The 25,433-nt window shown below is 44.9% G+C and overlaps 1 protein-coding gene across 1 annotated transcript in view; it reads right to left on the bottom strand.

Moving 5' to 3' along the window:
• Window positions 1-25,433, bottom strand: part of ADCY2 (adenylate cyclase 2) — a gene marked incomplete at its 5' end in the record, with an annotated part of 295,855 nt that overhangs the window by 1,221 nt on the left and 269,201 nt on the right. The window contains 6 exons of the mRNA XM_081133157.1: window positions 2,733-2,857; window positions 5,117-5,231; window positions 11,725-11,832; window positions 13,230-13,376; window positions 16,471-16,629; window positions 20,742-20,826. Of these exons, the coding sequence (XP_080989283.1) occupies window positions 2,733-2,857; window positions 5,117-5,231; window positions 11,725-11,832; window positions 13,230-13,376; window positions 16,471-16,629; window positions 20,742-20,826 (739 nt within the window). The remainder of the gene's footprint in view (window positions 1-2,732; window positions 2,858-5,116; window positions 5,232-11,724; window positions 11,833-13,229; window positions 13,377-16,470; window positions 16,630-20,741; window positions 20,827-25,433) is intronic.

Below are 25,433 nucleotides of genomic sequence, written 5' to 3'. Positions count from 1 at the left end.
TCTGGTTTAATGCATGTCAATAAAATGACCCAAAAGTAAAGACACTAGGAATTTGTACTGGCTTTAGCATGGGCACGACGCTGAGTCAGGTGTTGACTTTCCTCATTTTACTGATTGACATGGGATGATAAATGGAGTGAGACCCTCCCTTGCAGCCTGTCAGTGTGACAAGACTAGCTGTTTGTCATGTGCAGGTCCTGCTGGGTCAGAAGGCAGTGACAACTTCCCTCTGCAAAGGGAGATACCCTGTCCTGCATTGAGCTATGTGATGTCTCAGCTTGGGCCTGCCTTCTGCTCCCTTGGGGGCCCATGTCTGGGGAAGGAGACACAGGCCTGCCTGTGTCTGGCTGCTTGAGTGTCGTAGGAACCTCGAACAAGACACATTTTCTTAAGCAGAGAACCAGTGACACACACAGACTTGACAAAGAAGGAGAGAACAGCTTCGGAGGTGAGGGAAGACCCACCTGTGGGAACAGCATTCCCCAACCAGGCCACCCAGGCGGTACCTGGGTTTTGAGCAGAGAGGGAGGGAGCTGTTTTTTCAGGAAGTCCTGGTAATGCGGGGAGGAGGGAGCCGTCTACCTGCTATGAATCCTCCCTGTCCCGGGCAAGCCTGGCTGGATGCCAGTGGGCTTTCTATGCTGTTTGGGCTTCCAGTCTAGAAAGCGTGGTGGGAGTTCATGCCCTTTAATAAAAGCAACCTGTTCCTGAGGCCCAGGAGAAGCATTTAATAATCTCTTCTTCATTTTTTATTTTCTCTGGCATCTCACTATTTTTTTTTTCTTTGCTCATAAGTGGAAATAAGAGGCTATGGGAGCTAGAGGGAGCCATACCCTCAGGAGAAGGAAACCTACCCAGGAAGCCTGCCACCTGCTGGGCGAAGGCACAGGGGCCTGCAGACTCACTTCACTGTCCACAGGCCAAGCCGGTCCGTCTTCCTTCCTCCCCGGGGCTCAGAACTCACGGAGCCCGTCCAGGTGGTCGCTCTGCTCTAAACTGCATGCAGTTTTGTGATGCCCGATATCCTCTTAGAGACAGGCATGAGCACAGACTCATTGCAACACTGACCTGCAGGGGATTTACGATCTCCAGGAGCGACTGCTCTCCCTGACCAGCTTCTCTTAAATGGCTTTTGATACTCATCCCAAGAGCTTGAAGGCCACTTGGAGAATTGTGAGGCATATTAAAACTACTGTCCGCCTTCTGAATGTCCCAGGTGTGTGGTGGGGACATAGATTAACCTGCAGGCGGGAAAGTGTATCCTTGGTAGGAGCATACATCTCCCCAAACTGAGGACCCTCGTTGGGAGGATGCTGGAGCCTCCCTGGACACTGGGAATGGGCATGCAGAAAGCCCTAGAAGCCACGGTGCCATCGGGCACATTTAGGTTAGGCTGCCAAGGTAGGCAGGCCATTCCTGTCCAGGGTGGGCCACTGGGCCGTCTCCACAGTCAGCGGCCACCACTCCCACCCCCTGTCAGAGGAGCCCCATTTGTCTAGTTTGTCTGGGAAGGCCGGATATTTCCTTTCCTCCCCCATCGCTATCTCTGTTCTCTCTCCCTTCTCTTTGTTGGATGTTGCTTACTTTTCAGACTAGTCCTCTGACTGGAAGAAGGTGGACACTTAAAAGTAATGTTAGTGTCATTCCAAATAAAAATTAAAGAGAAACTTTAGAAAAGGCCCCAGCAATGACATTGTCTCGGGTGGGGGAGGTGGAGTAGCATGGCAGGCAGGCGAGCAGTCAGAGGGTTAGTGACAAGCCCATTCTTCGTGATCCTGGAGCACCCGGTGGTCTACAGAGATGAATAAAGTCTCTACATCTCTATCACAATTTTAAGAAGCCAAGTTATTTGTGGCCAAGCTGAGGCCCGCAGGACAACGACTCGCAGATTTCTCTGAAGAGGCCTAAAAACCAATAAAGCCTCTCATTTGTGTCCAGTGGTTTTCACACATATTTGCCGTTTGGCAAGGATTTATCTGGCAGATTACAGCGTAGCTGGGGTGAGATGGGGAACCATTGCTCTTTGGGGTGAGGCAAATAGAAAGTTCAGCACAGGCACACACGCACACACGTCCTTCTCATTGGGAGAAGTCAGTCCCTCGATTGTCCTAGACGTCTGGCCAGGTGCCCAAACAAGCACACACACTCACCACTGCTTTTCATTTTTCAGGTCTTCCCTTTCTCTCCCGTGGAAATCCAGAGATTTCCAGTCATTTCTCAATCTCCAAATCCCATTCTAGTCCCATTTAGCACAGCCATGTCCTGTTTCCCGAGATTCTGTCTGTCTCTCCTGAGGACCCCTCCCCTCCTCCCCCCGATTCAGCCCCCAAGGAAAGGAAGGCTGGGGGTTAGGTCTGGTTTTGGTGACAAAGCCCTTTCAAGGTGTTGGGCGAGGAGAAGAGGAGAGGACTCTAGTCCTGTACTTCCCACTCTGACTGTCCTACTGCGTGCTGGTTGTTGTGATCACTTACTTTCACAACTGCCATGACCTTCATATCCTTACAGTGTTTCATTGTTGGTAACAGTTAATGCAGAAACAAACGAACATTTCCCCAATAAAAAGATTTAAGTAAATTTCAAGTGTTCAAGGTTCTCAAGGTGTGGTTTTCAAGTTTGAAGTGAATTTCAAGGTTCTTTCTTTTGTTTTAATATAATAGCATAATAATTATTATATTATTCATGGTTCCCTAGAGGACAGACACAGCGTACGATGACTGTGCAGACTGAGCTACCTGTATTTTGTCTAGGACTCCAGTGCTGTCCATCCTACTGGCCACGTTTACGGTGTTGCCCCAGATATCATACTGCGGCTTCTGAGCTCCAATTACACCAGCTATTACAGGCCCATGGTTCATACCTGCAACACATCAGAGCTGGGTTAAGATTCACATTATCGCAACTGTCAAACACAAAAGTTTTACAAGACCACCTTGAATCATCATTACCAAACATTACCCCACATGACTCTAAAGCAAAGACAAATAATTCTTCTAATTTTATCATCTCAAAAATATAAAAATATTTATGTTTGTATTTTCCCCCTCTGGATCTGATTTATGCTTATATGTCCATTTATCATTATTCCATAATAACCTAAAAATTGGTTATGCTTTAAAAAAAGAAACATTATTATATAATTGTTTTCTATGTTGCTATATAGTCTTAGGCAAGAGATGGTAATTATATTGTTTTCTGATAGCTTTGTATTTAATTTTGAAATATAAATGTTTTTATTTTAAAGAGCTGCACTGGGTACATGTACTATATTTATCGGTCATTGTGTTGCTGTTGGACTTATTGCTGGCAATGGGGTGATCTCTACTTAACTGCAAGCATGTGCTCAACTTGTGGTTCCTATTAATTGACTGATTCTGCAGCTTAACATACAAAAAAGATATTAGGAGCAAATTTGGCTCTTATTATTTGTATCATCATTTTTGTGGGCGTTGGGCAATATTAGTCTCCTGATTTTCTACCGTGAACTGCCACTGGATGGCGACATGCACAGAGGTAGTAGAGCTGGGAAGCTGACCCTGGGAGAGGCTGAGGGTTTGGGCAAAGGGGGACTCAAGGGCCAAGAGAAACACTGAGCTTAGGCTTCCATAGAAGTCTGAAAGAGCTGGCATGTGGGGTGAATGTTTTATTAGTTACTCAATAATCAGTAGGAAGTAAGCACTCAATAAATACCTGCTGAAAGAGGTCCATTCCATTGCTCACAGTAATTTGGAAAACATTGCTAAGGTCCAAAGCAAGTCCACTGTGCTTTGATGTAGCACATGTGACTAGCAAATAATTGTCCCTCTTCCCCCTTGCAGTGAAGGGCAATGTGATTTTAGTCCATATATGTTTGGCTATTGAGGGGTCATTCTGCAATGCCATAGATTTTCTTTCCTTTTTTAAAAAGGAGGGTAGAATGAAAGTTTAAGGAGCCCATTTTCCAAGCTGTCAAAACAATAGAGTCTTCAGGGTCAAGGAGACACCTCGAGTTTGATGTGGTCAGCAGGTGGTGGGGCAGCCCTTCTCACCTAGGTATATGGCAGAGCCCGGATAAAGGTCCACCGTGCATGGAGGTGAGAAAGTATAATGAGAAATGTTTCCAGACACTTACAATTAGAAGTACATACAGAGGGGAGAGTCCCATTTGCTCAAAAAATGTAAAATATTTCTGGGTTGAAAAGAATATATGCAGAGCTAAGGAAGAAATAGCTCTATTTAATATCAGGATTTTTTAAATAGTTGAAGTCTGTGAAAGAGAAGCGAAAGCCATTCAGATGTACTAAGTAAAAAGATCTACTCTTATGTGGACTTGCTTTCAGAAGAAGAAAAATGTGTTGCCAAGAAAAACACACAATGGTCAAAGAAGCTCTTACAAGCCCTGAATGGCTGGAAGGAAATGCAACCTCACAAGGCAGCTGTGCTAACCTCAGGGCTGAACACACACATTTTTCCTGGGTAAACACTTGTAAAAGGCAAGTAATCATGGGACATGCTAAAGAATCAACTTAAAATAAGGAAAGAACTTATTAGAAATTTGTTTAATTTAAAAAAGTTGGATTTTTCTCTTAAATTTGAAAGTTCAATCTGATAAACTATAACTATTTCAGAACCTAGGTCATACATTTAGCATTCCTGTAGGCTATGGCTTCAGGAGTGTGGCTATTTTAACAATTCTAAAATGCACTCAAAATTTTTTTAATGTTTTTACAACTCTGAAGTCTGGATGCATCTTCTAGCTTATGGCAGGCCCTGGTTTAAAGGCAGAGGTCTGTGAAATAATGAAGTGGCTCACATTCAGTGGCCTACATGAGCTCCTCTGGTGGCTAAGCCTGTGCATGTCATGGTTCGTCCCTGGCCGGAGGGAAAGGGACAGTGGGACTGAAATCCTGCTAAAGGTCCAGTTGCTAAACCTGGGTGCAACCAAAGGGAGTATTTTTTGTTCTACTTTGTGCCCAAGTGCCCGAGAGCCATTCGGCTTCCCTGAGCATTTCCACCTGTGATCCAGTCCTGCTGCTTGAAAGACACACTGTCCTACTCAACGCAAGGACTGTCAACATTTCCTGGGAATTGGTTCCTTACTCCACGCCTCCTCCACAACCGACCCGTCTGCACAACGTACCCACTCGCAGCTTGAAGTCATTGAAGGAGTGCTTGTTGATGGCATCCAGCTTGGCCACCAGCGCGAAGGCGAACTCCACCATGGTGCCGATGTGCATGTACTGCCTCTCGGGCTCCTGAAAGAACAGAAACACGGCAGGCGGGGTTAGGGCGTCACCAGCTGGGGAGTATCCCCTCTGGTCAGAAACCCGTGCTCTGCGCAGAACAGAACACCACAAATTATGGCTCCACAATGCGCTGCAGACACTGGTGAGAATGAATCTCATCTCGGGGAAGCACTGTGGCCAAATTCGTTTTTGTGGCCACGAGACGTGAAACACTAGAAGACAGAGCAGGGCCTATATTGTTTTAACCCAGACGTCACCAACAGGAGCACTTTGGGGAGGGGCTGGCTCCTGGTCCCCACTGCCCCTCACACCCAGTCATCGCCCTTCTCCACTGGGCTCTGGCACGGGGATGCTGGCCTGCAGGAACGGCCTCTTCTGCTCTCCTGGTTTTCTGTTGGACTGACCCCTGGGCGGGGCAGGGGGAGAACAGGAATGGGGCGTGGGCAGAGGGAGAGGTCAAGGGATTCACTCCTCCTCTACCTTACTCCACGCCTGCTGCAGTTCTCCCTGGGTCTGCAAGCACCGCTCCCTTCTTCAGTCCTTTTGGGGGAGTGGGTGTTATGGGCTGAAACGTGTCCCCCCACAAAACTCATGCTGAAGTCATAAACCCCTAGTACCTTAGCATGTGACTGTATTTAGAGACAGGGTCTTCAGAGGTAATTATGATTCAATTAGGTCATTAGTATAACTAATCCAGTAAGACAGATATGTTTATCAAAAGAGGAAATTAGGACCCAGACAAGCACAGAGAAAAGACCATGTGGAGACCCAGGGAGAATACAGCTGTCTACAAGCCAGGGAGAGAGGCCTCAGAAGAAACCAATCCTGCTGACACCCTGATGCTGGACTTCTGGTTTCCAGAACTGTGAAAAATAGATTTCTGTCGTTTTAGTCCCCTAGTCTGTGTTACTGTGTTATGTCAGCCAGAGCATGCTAATATAGGGGGTAACACGTTTCTGCCTTTATTTGTCCCTGCTGGTGCACCATCCTTTGAGAAATGGAGTGTTATCATACGTATGAAGCTGAAAAAGAAGGGAAGTCCAAGGTTTCCAGTGGGGATAGGCAGAAATTTCAATTTCTATTCACTCTTAATTTGCGTTTATTATTACTGTTACTGGTTTATATTTACCATTGATTTGTAACAGCTATTATATATATATTTACTTTTGAAGTTCATCTTTTTAAACTGTCTATTTTGGGCTACATTTAAAAATAGATTATTCATATATGTATATACTTCATAAAACGTTTTAATTTACATGTCCTTTAGGCTCCTGCACCAAGATAGTTGGGAGCACAGCTGCTGTTCAGTCTGCCTGGTGAAATGCAGTCCCAATGCTGGTGGCAGGCTTAGGGGACAGACATCCATCTTAGTCCTGAAATTAATGCGGCCTTTCTCTTACATCTGTCTTATTCACTCATTTGTGAACTCCACAAGGGCAGAGATGATGCTCTAGTAATCTGTGTCTACACAACATGAAAAAGTGTCTGGATGCAAGAAGCACTTGGTACTCGCTTACTGCACAGCCACACTTAGGTGGACCATCAGGTAGCAGAGGGAATGACTAGAAAAATCAGAGAGAATCGTCAAGCACTGGTGGGAGATCAAAGCCAACTGCTGCTCATCTGGGGAGCATACACCAAGGAGGGATCATTCATGCATCCACTGAGGTGGGGGAGGGCTCCAAGAGAAGAAAAGGGGATATTGCAATAGTCTGGGGAGTGACCTCAGTTGGGACAGGCATCAGGGACACCGGAAATACCTGAGAGACGAGTAGCAGAAACGGACAGCGAGGTGTCGAGGTGTCACGCCATGACTTCTGGGATGAGTGTTTAATGTTGGGGACATTCACAGAGGAGGCTGGGGGAGCATTCTCCATGGGGATCAAGATAAAACCGACTCCAAGGATGCCAGTAGGGATGAGTGAGGAGAAATCAGGGACAGGGAAATGAAGAGAGCCAAGGAACCAGCTAAGGAAGATGATGAGAGGATCACCCATAGAATGAACACAGCATTTTAATCATGCGTGTGAAGAGGGGGAACGCTAAGGCAGGGTCTCCCAACCTGGGCACTGCTGACATTCAGGGGGGATAGCTCTTGTTCTGGGGACTGTCCCATGACTTTAAGATGGTGGCAGCATCCCTGGACCTCCGCCCTCTGGATGCCAGGGGGTGATAGGCTCTGGGAATTTACTGTCCCAGTGGATATGTGTGCTGCTACCACAAGGACAGAATGCAGAGGTGTCAAAAATAGAAGGGAAATTTCAAAAGGCGTTTATCCAGATAGCTGTGCCTCTTTTGGGATTTAAGGAAAACACATTAATTCTCGAGAATCCCAATGTATTGGTCAAATGAAATGTCATTTGTTGCCAGATGAAATATTTGGCTACACAATAAAGTTGTTTCATTTATAAAAATTAAGTCAAATATATTTTGTTCATAACTAGAGAAACAAGTAGGTGTGTTACAAAATGCAAAAGTGACTTTCATTTCCCATAAAAATAACTAATAGCCACATTCATATTTATAAGAATGTTATTTCCCCCTTTAGAAGACTTTCACTGAACTTAAAATTATTTGTAGGATGACCTTACCAAGATTCCAATTAAATGATCTAAATAAAAATAGCTCATACTGAGTTAAAACTACCTGCATGGACATGATGACATACCGTATTTTATTTATGTCCAAAAACCCTTATACCCGGTCTACTGGAGGGGACAATGCTATCAACATTAGAAACAGTATACAAGCCACAACTGTATTATTGTTGCTATTAGCATTTATATTACCATTCTGTCCATGGAGTCTATTGAGTATTTTTATTATTGAGTCTATTTTATACATAAGGACACTGAAGAGCCAAAAGCTTAGCTATTATAGTAAGTAATTTACTATAATAAATTAAAATAATAAATAAATTAAAAGTGAGCAGTCTCGCTTGAAAGTTAGACTCTTTCCACTCTACCATGAAGGTAAATAGTTTTGGTCACTGATAAGAAGTCAGGAATCAGCTCAAGGGCAGCTAAGAAGGCAATTGTTGAGGGCAGAAGGGACGGGGCCCCAATGGAAGGACAGCTTTACTAAGACGAGGAAGCAGCAGGGAGTGAATGGTGGAGATACAAGCTCGTGGGTGCGGATGTGAACACGGTGGGGGCAGGGCTGGTGAAGGAGAGCAGTGGGCGAAGCAGCCTGAGCTCCGGACTCTCAGAGGTGAACCCTGCACCCATTGTGCCCAGGTCTATACGCCCCCTTTGTCACTGACCTTGGGGAGGTTACTTCATTGCTGTGCCTGTTTCTCCATTCTGTAGAATGGACTGGGGGAAGGGGGTCTCCTAGGCTTGTTAAAAGTAAAGAATCAGGCCGGCCGGGCGTGGCTCAGCGGTTGAGCATCGACCTAGGATCCCGGAGGCCGAGGTTCAATTCCAGGTCGGGGCACATGCCCGGGTTGCGGCTCAATCCCCAGTGGGGGGCGTGCAGGAGGCAGCCGATCAATGACTCTCATCATTGATGTTTCTCTCTCTCCCTCTCCCTTCCTCTCTCTGAAATCAATAAGGACATATTTTAAAAAAAGTAAAGATTCGGAGGCATTTAGTAAGTGTTAAAAATGTCAGGGGTGAAAAAGGAGAGGGTTTGAATTGGGAATAACAGGTCTGGAAAGCAGAGGGAAGGAAGTGAACCTGTTCTCTAGGTGAGGGGAGCACAGTCATTCAATGAGGGCACCAAGGCCCCTGCTGGGAACTTTGGGGAAGGCCACCTAAAGCATGGTGCCTGCTGTAATGCAGGTGGAATAAACACGCATTCATACAAAAGCTGAAAACGATATGCAGCGCCCGGGAGACAGGCAGGTAGGATCTAGACACAGCGCTTCTCAGGGCAGAGGGCAGGCGAGGCTTCTGGGAACCGCGGAGCCTGGGCACTGCCGACGGGTGAGACGCGAAAGCAGGGTGCTCGGTGTACAGCAGAACCACCAGGAAACGAGTGGAAGTGGGGGTTCCAGCCTCCCTCTCAGAGACACAGCAGGTTTGGCGGCGCCCTGGAAACCACTCGGAGCAACCACCCTGGGCAGTTTGGATGCAGGTGGTGGGTGCGCCCCACTTGGAAGGGATGCTGAGAATTGGTGTGGGCCTGCACCAAGCAGTGTCGGGAGAGGGAGGAGAGGGCAGGGCAGGGGCCAGAGCCGGACGGTCAGCCGTCTTCTGAGAGCAGGGAGGACAAGAAGATGAGGGTCGTGTTAGAAAGTCGGGTGCCCATGGACAGCTAATGTGATACCCAAGCTCGGCCCAATGGTCGGGACAGCATACGATGGTTTTGGCAGGGGTGAAATATGCCGAGGGGATGGGGCGAGTCAGGTGAGAGCCCTGGTGGAGAGGAGAGACTGGGGAAAGAACAGGGACCACGACCCGAGGAGCTGGACCACCGGCAGGGGTCAGCCACTGAAGGACCCACAGGCTGAGAAGAGGACTTCTGGGCAAAGGCGACGGCCAGCTCTACCAGAGGCCACAGACAGGACACGGAGAATGAGTCTCGGAGGCAGAGTCAGCACCAGGAAGACAGGAGGACCCGTCAGCTTGTCGAGGACAGTGGAGGGTGGGCCGACCCCACCTGCTGAATGCTGAACGGGTCTTCTGTGCTGGTGCCTCTGAGATCTCTGCTCTGAGGCCCTGCCAAGGATGAGCAAGTGGCTTTCAGAGAGCTAAGGTCTGGATGGGGTGAGCAGGTCAAGAGCCCTAAACGGTCCACAACAGGAGTCAGCTGGAGAGACGTCCGAATTAGGGCTGGGATTAGGGTGAGGCACCCACTTTGGGCACAAAACTTAAGGGGATGCCAAGAAGAAATAATCCCTAATGCAATGCTTTTAAGAATCAAAATTAATCACAAAAATTTTAAATGAAGACAAACAAGGCTGTGAACTGAATTGTGTCCCCCCACACATCATACCTTGAGGACCTAACACTCTCCCCGCAAAATCTCTCCACGTGAGGACAGAGGAAGGAGGTGGCAGGAAGGCAGTTCTCACCCCGAACCTTGCCTCGCAGGACCTTGATCTCCCGACTATGAGAAAATAAATTTCTGTTGCTTAAGCCATCCATTCTGTGGTATTTTTTTGTGGCAGCAGAGCTGACTAAGACAGACAGGCTCTGGCAGTGCTATGCTGAGCATCTCAGAGCCTGAAGCAAAAGGGAAAATGTCCATGCCCATACACACGATTTTATGTCATTTTTTTTAATGGTTAATTTTCCCCATCACATTAAAGGTATTGAAAAAGTATATGTTTACTTCCATTAAAAAGCCAGGAAAGTAAAATTATAATGAGCTCTATTTTTGGTGTAAATAAGATATTTCAAATTAAAACAATGTTGTACATTTTAATACCTCTACTTTCCAATTTTACAATAACTTTTCAACACTTTAATGTACTGGCAATAACAACTCAACCATTAAAAATACACGACACTACGTACACAGGGGTGCACATTTTTCCTTTTCAGGCACCAACATGGCTTGGGAGGGTGCTGCTCAGAACCCAAGATAAGATTCCTTTAAGGTTTCTTTCATTGCTCGTTTCTTTTACTTTTGCTTATTACTAAAGTAATGCATACCCGTTAAAAATAATAATCTGAAAGCAAACAGAATGCATATTACCTAATTCACCTGGAAAACGCTAGTGTTAATCTTGAGTTGAACATTTCACATTCTAGTCTCTGCCCATGAATGAGAAGAGGGGACAGAGGACCCCATCCTGATGTTCCTGGGGGAGGGAGCTCTGTTTTAGCACACTGCTGTCCCTCTGTCCCTCTCTCGCTCCGTCTGTGGGAGATGGGTCTGGGAGAGGAAGCTGAGAATACGTGGCTTAGCCCTTGGAGGGGCTCCACCTGCCTTCCGCAGGCTGTGCTCTGGTAGGTCTGCCTGTCTGTATTGCACACTGCCTCTGTCCCATAGCAAACCTGTGCTGGTGCCCATCAGGGAGCCCACTGTCCTATGGGAAAGGGGGTTTTGTTTATGGACCCATAAGTTACATAAAGGTATCGATACACACATATGCACACACAGAAACAAAACACGACATAACGGAAAACCCCCTTAAAAACCCTAGGTAACTAAAGATACTCAATTTTGTCCAAATCATCTTTTCAACCAAATTTCTATGTGGTCAGCTTGATTTTTTATCATGTTTTTAACTAAAAGATCAGGAATCGTCCTGTAACAAATCACTTTTAAGTAAACAGCTCTCTAATCTTCAACATTTTGCATATTATCTGGTATCAAGCAACTACCAGATTGGTTGGATTTTTCTTTCCCTGTCCACCAGAGAAAATTCAGTGAACAAACCCTCAGAAGACTCCAGAATTCTCATCTTTTCTCATAAGACCTTAATCAATGAGATTTAGGTGTGCACACAGAACAATTTATGGTCATTGCATGACCATTTGGCTCCATGGATGACCTGTGGGCGGAGCCGATGCTGACATGTCCCCTTGTGTGGCTGACATATCTGTACCTGCGCATGCTCCTGGCTGGGCACAGCGCTCAGACCCGTTGCTGCCATGTATGTGCTGCCGATGGTCTTGATCTTTTCAACTCCACTGAATTTTGGCTTGGACAGCAGCTGCGAGGCAATGACAATCATTTAGTTATTCAGTCCAGTGCTGACCTAAGGTCAAGCACTTTCTAGACACATCCTCAAATTGTAGTTCACAGTAATAGTAACAGGAGAGGTTTCAACCACTGCTTACTCATCCTTTGACCTTGGGCTTTGCTGGGAAAGGATTTCACAAAGAGCTTGTATCCTTGGAAGTAAATGAAGTGTAATGATTTACTCCTAATTAATATGAATTACCTTTCAAAGTTTGCTAGTGAAGGAATCGAGATTAATTATGATGCATGAAATAGTGACTTCAAATAAAGGAACAAGTGAAGGATACTCTGGAAGGGCCTGTATCTGCTCAGCAGGACAATGGGATTAACCAAAGACTGGGATGCCTTTCTGATCTTCTTCAGTACTTTTGCTTCCAAAGAAGTTTCCTTCAAGATTACATGTCAGAGAATTTAAGATAGGTGAGTGAATCCTCAGATCACATCTCCAAAAGACAGTCCAATCTAAAAGAGCACTGTCACTCATCCACTGGCACTAGGGGACATTTCTTTTGCTGAGGGGCTGCTGGAGGAAATATGCCACCATTTTCCACTATGAACTCAGCATGACAGTGGAAATCTCTAGTTGTCATTAGTTTACCATGATTCTTGAGTCAACCTCATGGTGATGGTGATGGTAGTAAAGAAGTGTATAGGTGTCACAAGATATTTAGAAAGTTGGCCTGAAACTATCAAATCACATAATGTTCCATGAATCATTATAAACATATGGTCATGGATGTCAATTTTCCTATATTTTTCTTAATATTTATAAGAATGATATAGTAGCAACATTCTAAAAACCAGAGGTGTGTTTGTTCTTACCAGAAAGCAAAACACATTATTCTTTATGTAGGTAGAATATTGAAAATTGACATCTATTTCAAATTCTAAAACATATACTCTGTCTCTTTAAAATCTGTTATCCCAGGTATATATTGCTTCTTTAATAATAAAGCATGTCATCCATGCATAGTTCAAGTTGATATCTGACGGAAACCTTGGAATATGCATACACAGGCTAATAATCTACTATGATAAATAGATTCATTATATTTTTATATAAAAATTGATGGACATGTAGTTTCCTTGGAGCTTAAGCCTTTCAAGAAAATTCATGAGCACACTGGACAGGTATTTTATTGAACAGATTTGGTAGTTGTTTCTAGCAACTATACTATCTCACAAATAAAACACATTTGTCTCTCCAAAATTATCAGGGAGCTAAATAGAGCAAAAGGCTTTAACTCCAGCCACGAGAAACTACACCAAAGGACAAGTTTTAAGATATACCATGATGAGCAACTTCAAATGCACTGGCCATGGGAATGCTCAAGTGTTATCCTTCAAGGGTCACTCTCAAGTACCTACATCATCAAAGTCAGCAATAATCTCATTCAGGAGCCGCAGGCATTCCAGCCCCTCCTTGTTGACATCTGATTCTGTGTAGAATTCTTTGAAATCCGGAATGGAAGCAAACATAACGCAGACGCACTCATAGGACTGGTGGTACAACTCCTGCCCAGGAGAAAAGGAAGCGCTCAGCACCAGGAAACCCTTCAAACACACACTCCTAGGGCAAGTGCTTCTTTACACTAGAATTGGTAAAAAAAAGTCTCCCAGTGCCCCACTCTACCTGTCCCACCCCAATGAGAGGCCCATTTCAGGCACTGGCCATTGATCACAGGTGAAGGTTTCTAATGAGCTAGATGCAGGCTCAGAATCCTCAACTTGCTGCCACCACCAGCTAATATGAGCCCTTCCAGTTAAAGCTCTCTGCCATCCCTACCTTAGGTCTCTCTCACAAGAGACCACAGACTTCTGGCTTAGGAAAAAGTTTCCTTCAAGCAACTGAAGGGAAACAAAATGATTTCCCAAACCACTACATTGTCCTAAAATGACTCCCTACAGCCTCATTCTTTGGGTTGAGGTCTTGGTGCATTTTCCTTTTTAGGGTCTCCTGAAAGGAGCAGATGAAACTCATCAAGTTACCTCTTGGTTATACCAGAAAGAACCAGTGAAACTCCTCAGGCTATGTGTCATATTGCATTAGACACCAACAATATTTACTGTGGGCATCTCGTTGTTTTTAAATAGAAAGAGGCTCATAGCTCTTTGTCCATGGACATGAATAAAATTACAGTGTCTTATAAACACAACTTCAAGGTGTTTCCATAATTTCCCCAACATATAGTTAAACCTTCAAGTTCAGTGAAAATTTCAGAAAGGAAGGGTTGTTATGAGGACACGGGGGCTAATTCTAGGAATGAGGATTTGCCCTCCCAGTAGTGCTGGCTCATCAGGGCGCTTGGATGACCCAAAGGCAGGATGGGCAGGGTCACTGTGGTGCAGTGCTCCCTCCTCCAGGAAATGCGAGGCCAGTCCTCAAGAACAATATGGAAAGATTGCCAGCAGTTGGTGCTTCCAGTAGCAGGGTGAGGAACCCACTCTGCATGAATGCTATCAGTGAGTTTTGTCCGCCTCACCTGGAGGGGTGCTCAGTGTAACTCCCTGCGGAAGTGTTCCCTGCTCTTCCTAATGCAACTGCAAAGTAAGGCTCGGTTCTTCTTTGGCGAATGAGGAGACCAGGGCTCAGCCCTGGGAAGCAATGGACTTAGGTTCACATGATAGAAAATGTTGGCCTAAGGTTCAAGCCCATACCCTTTAGCTCTAGGTTTCACTCTCCTTCTCTACCCTGCTTTCCTTATATTTCCGAAGGAGCTACTGAGTTTAGATGCTTGCCCAGGATAAGTCAGGCAAACCGGAAAGAAGAGAGAGAACCCACAGATTCTGCAGGTCTGGCTCAGGGAGAGTCGGGAGGGGTGGCGGACATGTGTAAGGCCTGGAAGGGTAAACCCTGGGCTTTTCAAGTCTTGAACTAGGAGCTGTTCTGGCATTTGGTTGGACGTAGCCTAGTGGAGCCTAGAATGTTCTCTCTCCCTCCCCCTCAGCAGCCTCCATCTCCTTGCTAGTTTCTAGAACTTTCTTTTCAGGTTGAGAAGTCACTCACAAAGGTGGCTTCCTGAAATCCCACATTTACGCTGCCAGTGCCCTTAAAGACAAGAGGATCCTGTCCCCTCTGTGAACTGCGAGCTCCAGGGGGAGCAAGGCAACCTCTGTCCCCCTTGTTTCTGTATCCAGGCCCAGCACCAGCCTGACCAGAGGGCAGGGGCAACATTACATACATGATGAATTTATAAACTGAACTGATACCTAGACATATAGACATAAGGGTGCTCTTACACTGCTAATGAAAACTGATGGTTCCTTCTTAATAGATGTAGTGGTTTCATCATATGTGACCAATAGGTAAATTGGTTGCTGAATAACCCACTAAATGTAGAAAACACCAGGAGAGAGAGGAAAGTGAATGGTCTGTGGTCAATCATGACCTGCTGCGGGACCCTGGGCTGGCTCACATGCCCAATGACTTCCATGAAGATGACAGTGACAGTGCCCGGCATCTCACCCACCACCTGGTGCTTCAGAGAAATAATGTTCCAAGCTGTCTCTCTTGAGGTTGCTTTGTACTCTAGCATCATCATGATTGAGCTTATTTATTAACATGTTTGCTCATCTGTAGGTTTCGTGATCCCTCATCTACTCCCAACCTTATTAAAAATTTCCTAAGAATGGGCCCGGCCGGGCGTGGCTCAACGGTTGAGCATCAACCTAGGATCCAGGCGATCGGGGTTCGATTCCCGGTCAGGGCACATGCCCGGGTTGCAGGTTCGATCAATGACTCTCTCATCATTGATGTTTCTCTCTCTCTCTCTCCCTCTCCTTTCCTCTCTCTGGAATCAATAAAGATATATTTAAAAAAAAAAAATTTCCTAAGAATGGGACTACACCTCCCACATCTTTGAAGTACCACTGTAATCAACACAGGGCTGCGCACAGTGGGTGCTCAAATGCATGTTTCTTAAATTCATATAGTCCCAGTGGAGATATATCTGCTGACTCTTGTAATTCATATATATTAAAGAAATTTCATGATATTTCATTTCATAAGGTATTTCAACACTGACACGACACCCTAGCATTTGCAATGTTAGTTAAATATCCATCCCTTTAGACTTTCCATGAAATTTCCATTTCTATCCATTCAGATTGATGGACTCAAGACTTCGATCTACTCTTGGTGGATAACTTCCAAATTTTATCTTGTATCTCTGAAATTCTAAGACTTTTAAAAGGTTGGTGAGAAATGAAAGAGTGGACGTGTGGAATGTGTGATTTGATTTTGCCTCTAGTGCATACTGGTACTAAAGGCATCCTCTGACACTAGGAAGGGAGTGCTGGCCACCTGTGTGACATACGCATTTGGAACCCCAGTGCTTCATGCTGCATTTTCAGAATGTTACGTGACCGGGGCAAAATGAGGAATAATGAGTCCGCTCCACGCCTAGACGTTCAGAGGAGATCCCAGCTCACTTGCCTCCACTGATGTCTATGTGGCTCATTGATACCCTCTGGAAAGTGGGCCAATTCAGGCCAATGCTGGGCTTGAACACTTAGGTGTTTGGGGCACCACAGGCACCGAGGCGACTGCCCGGGCCTCCAGTCCCCCCACCCACGGGCCAGCCCCCGCCAGCAGCCCCGCCTGCCTCACCTCGTTCTTCAGGCTCCTGGCCAGAAAGTGCTCGGCCACGTGCGCAGGAAGCACGTTCTCCAGCAGCACGCGGTTCAGGTTCTCCATGGTTTCTATCTCCTCCCGCTCTTTATTGAACTTGTTCTTCCATAAGAAGTCCAACCTACAGTAATATTCATTCTGTTACAAGAGGACACAGAGGTAAAGAAACAATAGGCATCTTGTCCTGCCAGAGAGTGTAGGTTTTAAAGAGAAAATAAAAGGAATGAACGACAAAAACGAAAAAAGAACCCGTCCTCCCCGGCACAGCACTGTCACCTTCCCTGCAAAGCCCGCTGTTCCCCGCAGGTGCCTCTCCCTCAACCCCTAGCACAGATTAACAACAGTTATGTTGGAGGCTCGCAAAAGAAAGAGACAGGAAAGCTTCTTGCTTAGTTGTGTTAATAAAAGATGGCTTGAATTATTTTTTGAAAAGAGGCATAAGAGAATGTAAATAATGACTAAGTGAAAAATGGAAAACTCATTAGTAGAGAGAGTGCATTGTTTGGTGATTTGCATTTGAAAAATAATAGTGTTCATTTGTGGCAGTTTGCCTTTAATATTTAAAAATCCGTTTCCCCACCACAAATTATATAATTAAGTATTCATTGAAAGATATGCATTTTTTATTTGGTGTTTCATTGTTCTGCGAGAATGACATTATATTTAGACAAAAGTTCATTTTGATATCATTTAATTAAGATGGTGCCTGGTGATAAAAACATGTGCAAATGCTTTACAATGTATTAAAACTTAATGTGTTTTTTTTAAAGTTATTAACATTGTGGAAATAGACTTGTGTACTGTCAAAGGATCTCTTTGGTTTGGGCATCATTTTGTGCCAGCTCTGATGTGAATAATTTAATATAATAAAATAGACTTGCACAGGTCCTCCTATAACAGCCTAACAGAGAGGGTGTATTTCAGCACAGAGAGTGATTTATTGACAAATAAATGCAAAGAACTAGATGTAGGGGGTTTGTTTTATGGTTTGGTTAATAATGCCAGCAACAATACAAAACAAAGACCATGCGCACACACACACATGCACATGAACAGCCTCTCATGAAGAAATGAAAATAAAAAATTAAATCCACATTTTAAATCCAACAAACAATGATCATTTATCTATTAGGTTTGATCAAACTATGTTTGCTCCACTCAAAAATTACTCCTTCTCTGGTGTGGCATTTATTTTCGCCTCACATAGCTAGACATTTTTAAAAAGTTTGCGCATAGTATTTTTAAGTTTGTTTCTATTAACTTTTCACATTAATGCCAATTTCCCACATCCTATATTTATGGCAGTCATGCTGGGTACTTACTAGAAATGGCCTCTCGCTTGGAGAATAGGTTATTTATTTGGGTCTTTTGGGGGATAAACTAGTGATGTGGCTGGTTTTAAACAAAAACGGCAGGGCAATCTATGGTGGTGGCATTGAGAAGACATAGATATACGCTCAAGGTTAGACAATGGAACGTGAGGTGCAACCAAGGAGCCAGCAGGGCAGGGAGCAAGCTCAGTCCATGCGGGTTTGAAAGGTTTCCACAGACGGTACGAAGAGGCCACTCAGGTTTTCCGAGTGATGGCTCTTGCATCACAGGCAGGCATTCTGCAAGTCTTTTAAAAAAAGGAACTCCGGGCCTCCGAGACTTTGCATGTCACTTCCAGTAAAACAGCAGCGCTGCCTTATGAACCTCCATTCCTCACATCACCACCCATTTCTCAGATTCAGTCTGAGGCTCCTCTCAAGTTCTCAGGGGCCCAGATCCAACTCAGAGGCATGCATTTGCTCTTCATTCACTCTGGCAATGGTGGGAGAACGCAGGAAGCCTGGGAGAGGCATCCAGGTCCTATGCGGACCCCACCGACCCTCACTGCTGTTTCCTATTGTGGCACAGCCTCCAGGATGGTTTTGTGCTTTGTCTAGTTCTGAAAACAAGCTGAGAAGCTGAAGGGCTTTACATCTTTCTATATAGATGGAAGAAGTGGTCCCTGGCTGGGGGTGCAGGAAGCATGTGATCCGCCTTTGCTTGGATTCTGCTCTCTCACACAGTGACATCAGCCTCACTCTCAGGCCACTGGACTGCTACCTCATTCCATGTCTTGAATGAGCCCACCTAGAATGCAGATCCTTATGGCAGTGTGCTGTTTAAATTCAGGAGAAATACAGGGAATCTTCCTTTTTCAAAAAAGGGCCTTGGGTTGGCCAACGTTTCCATCACAAACCGGATTTCAGTACAGAGAGAAGCACTGTAGCTCTTGTTCAGGCCATGCATGATGTTTTCATTAAGGTTTCTTAGAAACCTATAGTGATATTTATTACACTAATTTGCTCAGAAAGCAAACACATCACCATCATTTCAAAAAAGATGGTCACGGGGCAGGGGAGCCATTAGGACAAATAACAAAAATAAGTCACAAACGTCTATGCTATGGTTTACAAAATCATTTGGGAAATAACTCTATTGTTTGGAAATAAATAACTCTATTGTTTATAATATGCTTGTCTTTCTGGAAGAGGTGCAGAAACACCACATCTCAGGCCTCACAGTGCTTGTTAGCCCAGAAGACTTGGGACCTTAGCAAACCATTCTCTTAGCGATTGTAGATTGAAGGTCAGCCTCCTGGTTCACCTTGGTACATCCTTGGTGCCAGCTGTTAAAAGATGACTGTGAACATGATTCCTCTTGCCCGGAGTAATGACATTTTAGGCCTAAAAAGTATGTATTAGGCCTACGTGTACGTATTACTTATTACATTAGTGACAAAAAAGGGATGACTCCTCATGAGATTGACATCAACACTATTGTGTTCAATTAATGCCCAAACATAATACTAATACCTTGAATTATCTTAAATCAACAAGAAAGTAACAGATCAATGGATCAATGGGTAGCCACTGGATTCAACCACATTTATGCAGTGGGACTGAATGTTTATTATCTCATTGATCAATAAAAATGGAGGGCAATTCAATTTGATTCTAGGCTCTTAAAATGCAGCAATCTGAAGGACCATTCTGACAGGAGAAAGTGCAGGACAAAACATCCCTGGTATGAAACGGAGAAGAAAGAGGTGTCTCCACAGAGGAGATGGCTGGCCTGGTTGTTTCCTGAGGGATGATTGTCTAGGTGATATTCTGCAAGGAAGGCCGGTTCTTTGACAACTAAATTATAGGGTTTCCTGAGGGAGGACATGCCTTTTCTCTATAAGTGAGAACAGACAGCTGGTCAATGGCAAAGAAAACCAGGTAGCAGGGAAACAAACGAAACAAACAAAAAAAAGAACCACACAGTATAACAGGCTTAAAGAAACATGCAGGTTGTCAAAAATGTAAGCCAAAGAAAGCGGAACCAAGCAGGTGCCAGGGACGGAGGCAGGGAAGGGTGGCAGGGAGACAGGAATCTCCAAAAGTCTGCAGCAGGACAACAGCTCAGCTCCAGAGAGAATGCTGAGGACTGTCCCATGAGCTCCTAGGGCAGGCTGCCCCTAGCACCGCTCCCAGAGATGAAAGACAATGGTCCCCAGGCCATTGGCTGGCAGTCGCAGACCTGGTCTCTGCCCTGGCTGTTAACAGCTTCCCACTGTTTAACAGTTCAGTGATACGTATGTAAATTAAATGGATTTGCACCTTAGTTGGTGATTTCCAAATTAATTGCTACTTGGTTTCATGTTATCCATCAAAGAACGCAAAGCAAACTCTGGTTGAGGGGAGTCCCCGAGCATGAGGACTATCACCCTTAAAACCCTGCACCCACAGCCTCTACGGAGACCAGTAGGGAGTGGGAGTGAAAGGAAGGAAGAAGAGTTTCCTTTGCATAGAGTAAAATTTTGAACAAAGGGCTCTATTTCTAGGAATGATTACAAGTGACAGCAAAGGTATTCGTTCCCACTTTAAAGAAAAAGCACATGCTATCCATTCTGAAACGCAAATGAAATCCCAGTCAAGGGAAAGTTTTTTCAAATAATGGCAGCTATTGAGGGAACACTTTTTTAGGCTTATGAAACCTACAAAATGTACTTTGAGATTTAACAAGAGATTAATTGATTCACATCTTTACCATTCAGTTTGTCACTAGTGGAAACAATGGGACCTTTTTCCCTTTGTCTGTATCTAAGTCCACGGCCTGTGCCACCCAGTTTCTCCTAAGTGAGAAGATGTTCGCATAAAAGTCAGTACAGTGCACATCCTCAAAGCACTATTAATAGGACACTTTAGAGAAGTTATGTAAAAAAACAGACTTCTTACCTGTCTACCCAGGACAAGCAGGGTGATGAAGAATATAAAGAGAGACACTGAGCCCATGGTCTTCAGGTCTTTCCAAATGCCTGGTCTGTTAAAAACAAACCGACAAAAAAAATACAAAACAACATACACACAGGACTTAGTATTTGTGTATCAGCCAACTTCTGAACTCCAGTGCATGTCTGCATTCTACTCAAGCCAAACACACACACACACACACACACACACACACATCAAATATATCTTCAAACCCAGATTACACCAAAACAACACAATCCTACTTCAAAAGCTCAATACAAAAAATTCATTCAAATTGATAAAGATTTCTTACTTTACATCAAGATCTAACAAATATAAGAGGAAGGAATGTTAATCATATTTTCTTTATAGTTCTGGGATCATTATGGATAATTTGATATATAGCTCCTTCAAATTTTCAGTTATTAGTCTCAGAAAGAGACAGTATACTAGAAATTAATAATCATGTGAGGTTTAAAAATGAAGTAGGGGACTTCATTTCTACAAGCTACTCCAACCTATGAATAATTTCTTCTCATATCACCTTCTCAAAGGCACCCATTCTTAATCCCTCTTCCATATGACTTTGTATCCCAAAAGCATAACAAAGATGGAGACCCTTGATCCACCTGCCCACCTCCCCTCAGGTCCAGGTAGACTTCAGTAAATTATCCCTGCCCAAGTTCTCACCATGCTGGCTGGGGCCCTCTCTCCTCACCACGACATTCCAGGAGGTGACCATCCACACATCCAAGTTGGCATGTGTGGTGGTCAATTTGAGTGCATTGCAGGGTGCCCAGCTATTTAGTCAAATATTACTCTGGGTGTTCTGTGAAGATATTTTTGGATAAGTCGTCATTTAAGTTGGTAAGCTAAGTAAAGCGATTGTCCTCCACAGTATGGGTGCACCTCATCTCGTCAGCTGAAAGCTTACACAGTAGAAAAGGCTGATCTCCCTCTGAGTAAGAGAGAATTCTCTCTTGCCTGGCTGCCTTTGAACTGGAACACGGGTTCCTCCTGGTTCCATAGCAGCTCCTGGCCTTCAGACTCAAACCAGGACACTGGTTTGGCAGATTTTGGACTTGCCAACTCCATAATCACATGAGCCAATTCCTATACCTCCTGTTGGTTCTGCTGTTCCTGACAACTGTGACAAATACAGGATTCAAGAAGAAATCTACTGCCATCCCCAGGAGAGTCCTGCATCAGCTGACAAAAAATGATTTCCCATACATTTCTGTAAGTAAGACCTGAAAAAATAATTGATTTTGTATGGACACATGCCACATAAGCATCATAGATTGTACTGAATCAAGTATAAATATCACATAATCACTTTCTGTCTATGAGTTGAAGCTGCTTTGAGCTTTCCCTGTTTCTCCATGGAAGGTTCACGTGCTGATGAGAAAGCAGGAGGAACGATACAATACTAAAGAGCTCAGGTGGGCTTTGCAGTAAGATAACCCAGGTTGCAATTTTGGCTCCACCTTCTCTAGTGATCTGTGTGACCTGGGATTAAGCCCTCAAAACCCCACTTTCCTCATCAGCAAAAGGGGTACCAATATCTACCTTACGAGCTGTTTCCATCACTAAATCAAATATTTATATACCTGTCACAGAGCCTGACGCATAGGGAGCACTTCATAAATGGTACTTGTGACTTTTAGTATTAACTGCAGGGTGATGTGGGCCGGGGGAGAAAGGGGGGGTGAGGTGGGTGGGATGGAACTAGGAAGGGTGAGATAAAGATACACAAATGCTGATTGGTGAATATCCTTAACAGAAGGAAAGATCCAAGTGCAAAGGAAAAGTGGATTCCTGCAGAAATGAATTGCCCAGTCCCCGTGGTTTCAGAGATCAGGACCTCAGAGAACTCTCCAGAAACTGCCTGAGCTCACATCAGGGCTCTTTCCTCCCTGCCAAGCCAGCTGTGTCTAGAAGAATCTGAGTTCATCAGCCATAGGAGGTCACCAGTTTCTCTCTGAGAATGAAATAAGCTGAAAAGTGCCATTTTCCTGTTTCACTTGCATTGACTTTAAGAAATGAAGCTCCTTTTTGTGCCTGTGGCAGCCGTGCCTGACAGCACAGTTGAAGGGGCTCAGGGGAGCTGTTGTTTATAAACAATGCTGACCGCAGTAAATGCTAAACTCATTCCTCTTCTATATTAACTATTTGGCCATGATCCTGACCAGTTAGGAACCATGGCACACACACAGCCAACTGCCTGAGAAGCTGGTGTAGGCTGAGATTTTAATTTTCATGTTGCTTCACAAACATCTTATAACTTTTTAACGCCAGGGGTCTGAGAAAACAGCAATGCCATCTCCCTCTTCCACCCACCACCCCTGTAAGCCCCAAACTAAGAGTGAAATGTTGACTCCCAGGTCAGGATCTTGCATTAGCATCATTGGCACAACCAATCAGAACTCAGGTCCCCTTGGCATGCCCAGGAAAGGGACCAAATGCCCCAAACGTGCCAGCTCAGGTCTCTCTCTCTGCGGAAGAGTGGGAGGGAGGACCCCCTTAATATCAGCCATTTATCTAAAAAAAGACAGCTACTTGGGTATGAGGCCTCTCTCCCTCCCCTTTAAGTTTTAAGAATAAAATCCACTTTGGATTTTCACATGTGAAGGTTGTGCTACCACTGAGTTATAGAGTAGGTGAGGCAGAGCCGATATAATTGAGAAAGTTTCTAACTCTATGATTCTTAACTTGATGACCGTTCCAGCCAAAATGTTACCCAAATAGGTATCCAAATATACCTCTAGCCACATACTAACTTACAGATGGCTCTCACCCTGACGCCGTTCGCGGGGCATTAACTCTGGCCCTCAAGTTTTGAGAGTCTGAAAGAACAAGGGAACTGAACAAACTGGGTGGCAGATATGGAGGGATTACGTGGCGAACCAGCTTCTAACCTAAAGGGGAACAGTTCTGGTGCGGTGCAAAGGATATTTTCACTCAGGAGAGCAGGCAGCCCAGGCATGTGGACACAAATATAATCTTTAAAAGTATTTGTTTTTCTAGGTGAAATGAGCCTCTATTTTTTAAGGAAATAAGTGCCTCAAGAAATCTAGTTATCTTTTGTTTTGGTAACAGTAGATAAACTGAGGTAGAAGCGCGATATACATTTGTATGTCTGGCACCTTCTTTACCTGTTCATGTACTGACAGACACTTACGTTGTGTCTGTATCAGGGCTTTTGTGAAAAAGCTGCAATGAGCATGGGAGTGCAGATACCTCGCCGAGATCCCGATTTCAATTTCTGTAGATATATACCAGTAGTGCTACTGGATAATATGGCAGTCCTGTTTTTAATTTTTTTAGGAACTTCCATACTGTTTTCCATAGTGGCTGAAGCAATTTGCCTCCCCACCTACAGTGCACAAGGGTTCCCTCTTCTCCACTTCCTAGTCAGCACTTGTTACCTCTTGTCTTTTTGTTAACAGCCATTCTGACTGGTGTGAGGCGATCTCAGTGTTGTTTCAATTTGCACCTCCCTGATTGGTGACATTGAGCATCTTCTCACCTGCTTGTTGACCACTTGCAGGTAGGTCTTCATTGAAAAGCTGCTTCCCGCTTCTTGCTCCCTCTAGTGGCAGACTTCTTAAGCTTGCATTCCTCCTCTCCAACCTACAACGCACCAGGCCAAGCACTGACAGCCGCCCTTTCGTTTTCCCAAACAAAACCTGCTAATGTTCAAGTCCCCATATTTGGGCCAGCTTTCTGTGTGTGCTCATTAACCCTCTGCCAAAGCTCCCTCTCTCCACTGCCATTGGGATTTCACACAGGGAGCAGGGTGGGGGGAGGCACAAAGGAGCAGTGCCCACCGGCCAGCTGGTTGGGGGATCTGTGGGTAAGGTGTGCCCAGTGGTTGTGGGTAGGCTGCTTGATGGAAGCCTCAGTGCAGTTAGTGGAATCCCTTTAAATGCCCTCGGAGAGTCCCATCTGCCATTCTTCCAGCCTCTTCCTGACCCCCAGTCATACAGCTTCCAATTTAGTATTCTGGATGGGTCAAGAGAGACACAGGCCTCTTTGGTAGTGTCCTGCACAGCTGGGGAAGCTTTGTGCTCTCTGTGTAAGGGAAAACATACACATTCTTGTTTTTCCTTTCAGGAGAAACTATGGGTGAGAAGATCTCTCATGACCCTAAACTGTGCCATCATGGGGGAGGGATGATATGGGTAGAGTCAAACTGTTCCTATTACCTATTTCAATGAGTTCAAACTCGCATTCTTTCTTCCCATAATGTGCTGGAAGTTTTCCTCTGGAAATCCGGACTTTTACAAAAGCTCTTTAATCCACTGATGACTGGCTGAGAGTGTTTTCCCGAGGCTCTCAGACCATGGCTGAGAGAGGCTGGAGCAGGTGCCTGGGTGACTGCAGGGTCCACAGCCAGGACCAAGTTCTATATTACTCTCACCTGATGCATGGGTGGGTGAGGCTCCTCCCAGATCCCTTGGCATAGTTGCTGGGACCACAGCTCCCACAAAGGTACTTTTGTCTGTGGACAGATTTCAAATTATCATTCTTGAAGTGGGGGGGGGGGCAAAACCGAGAAATGCCTTATTCTGCCATGATGCTGTGCTCTCTCCTGTGCTTTTGAATCTCCACAGTTCTTCAAGTCTTTCCAATATTGGAGTCAACTCTGGGCTGCCTAATGTAGCTCCCAGCCAG

Source organism: Miniopterus schreibersii (genome assembly GCF_964146895.1).
Source record: "Miniopterus schreibersii genome assembly, chromosome: 3".
Taxonomy (NCBI): Eukaryota; Metazoa; Chordata; class Mammalia; order Chiroptera; family Miniopteridae; genus Miniopterus; species Miniopterus schreibersii.
Note: the sequence above shows the minus strand (reverse complement) of the source record. Positions and strands in the feature narration are given on the sequence as shown.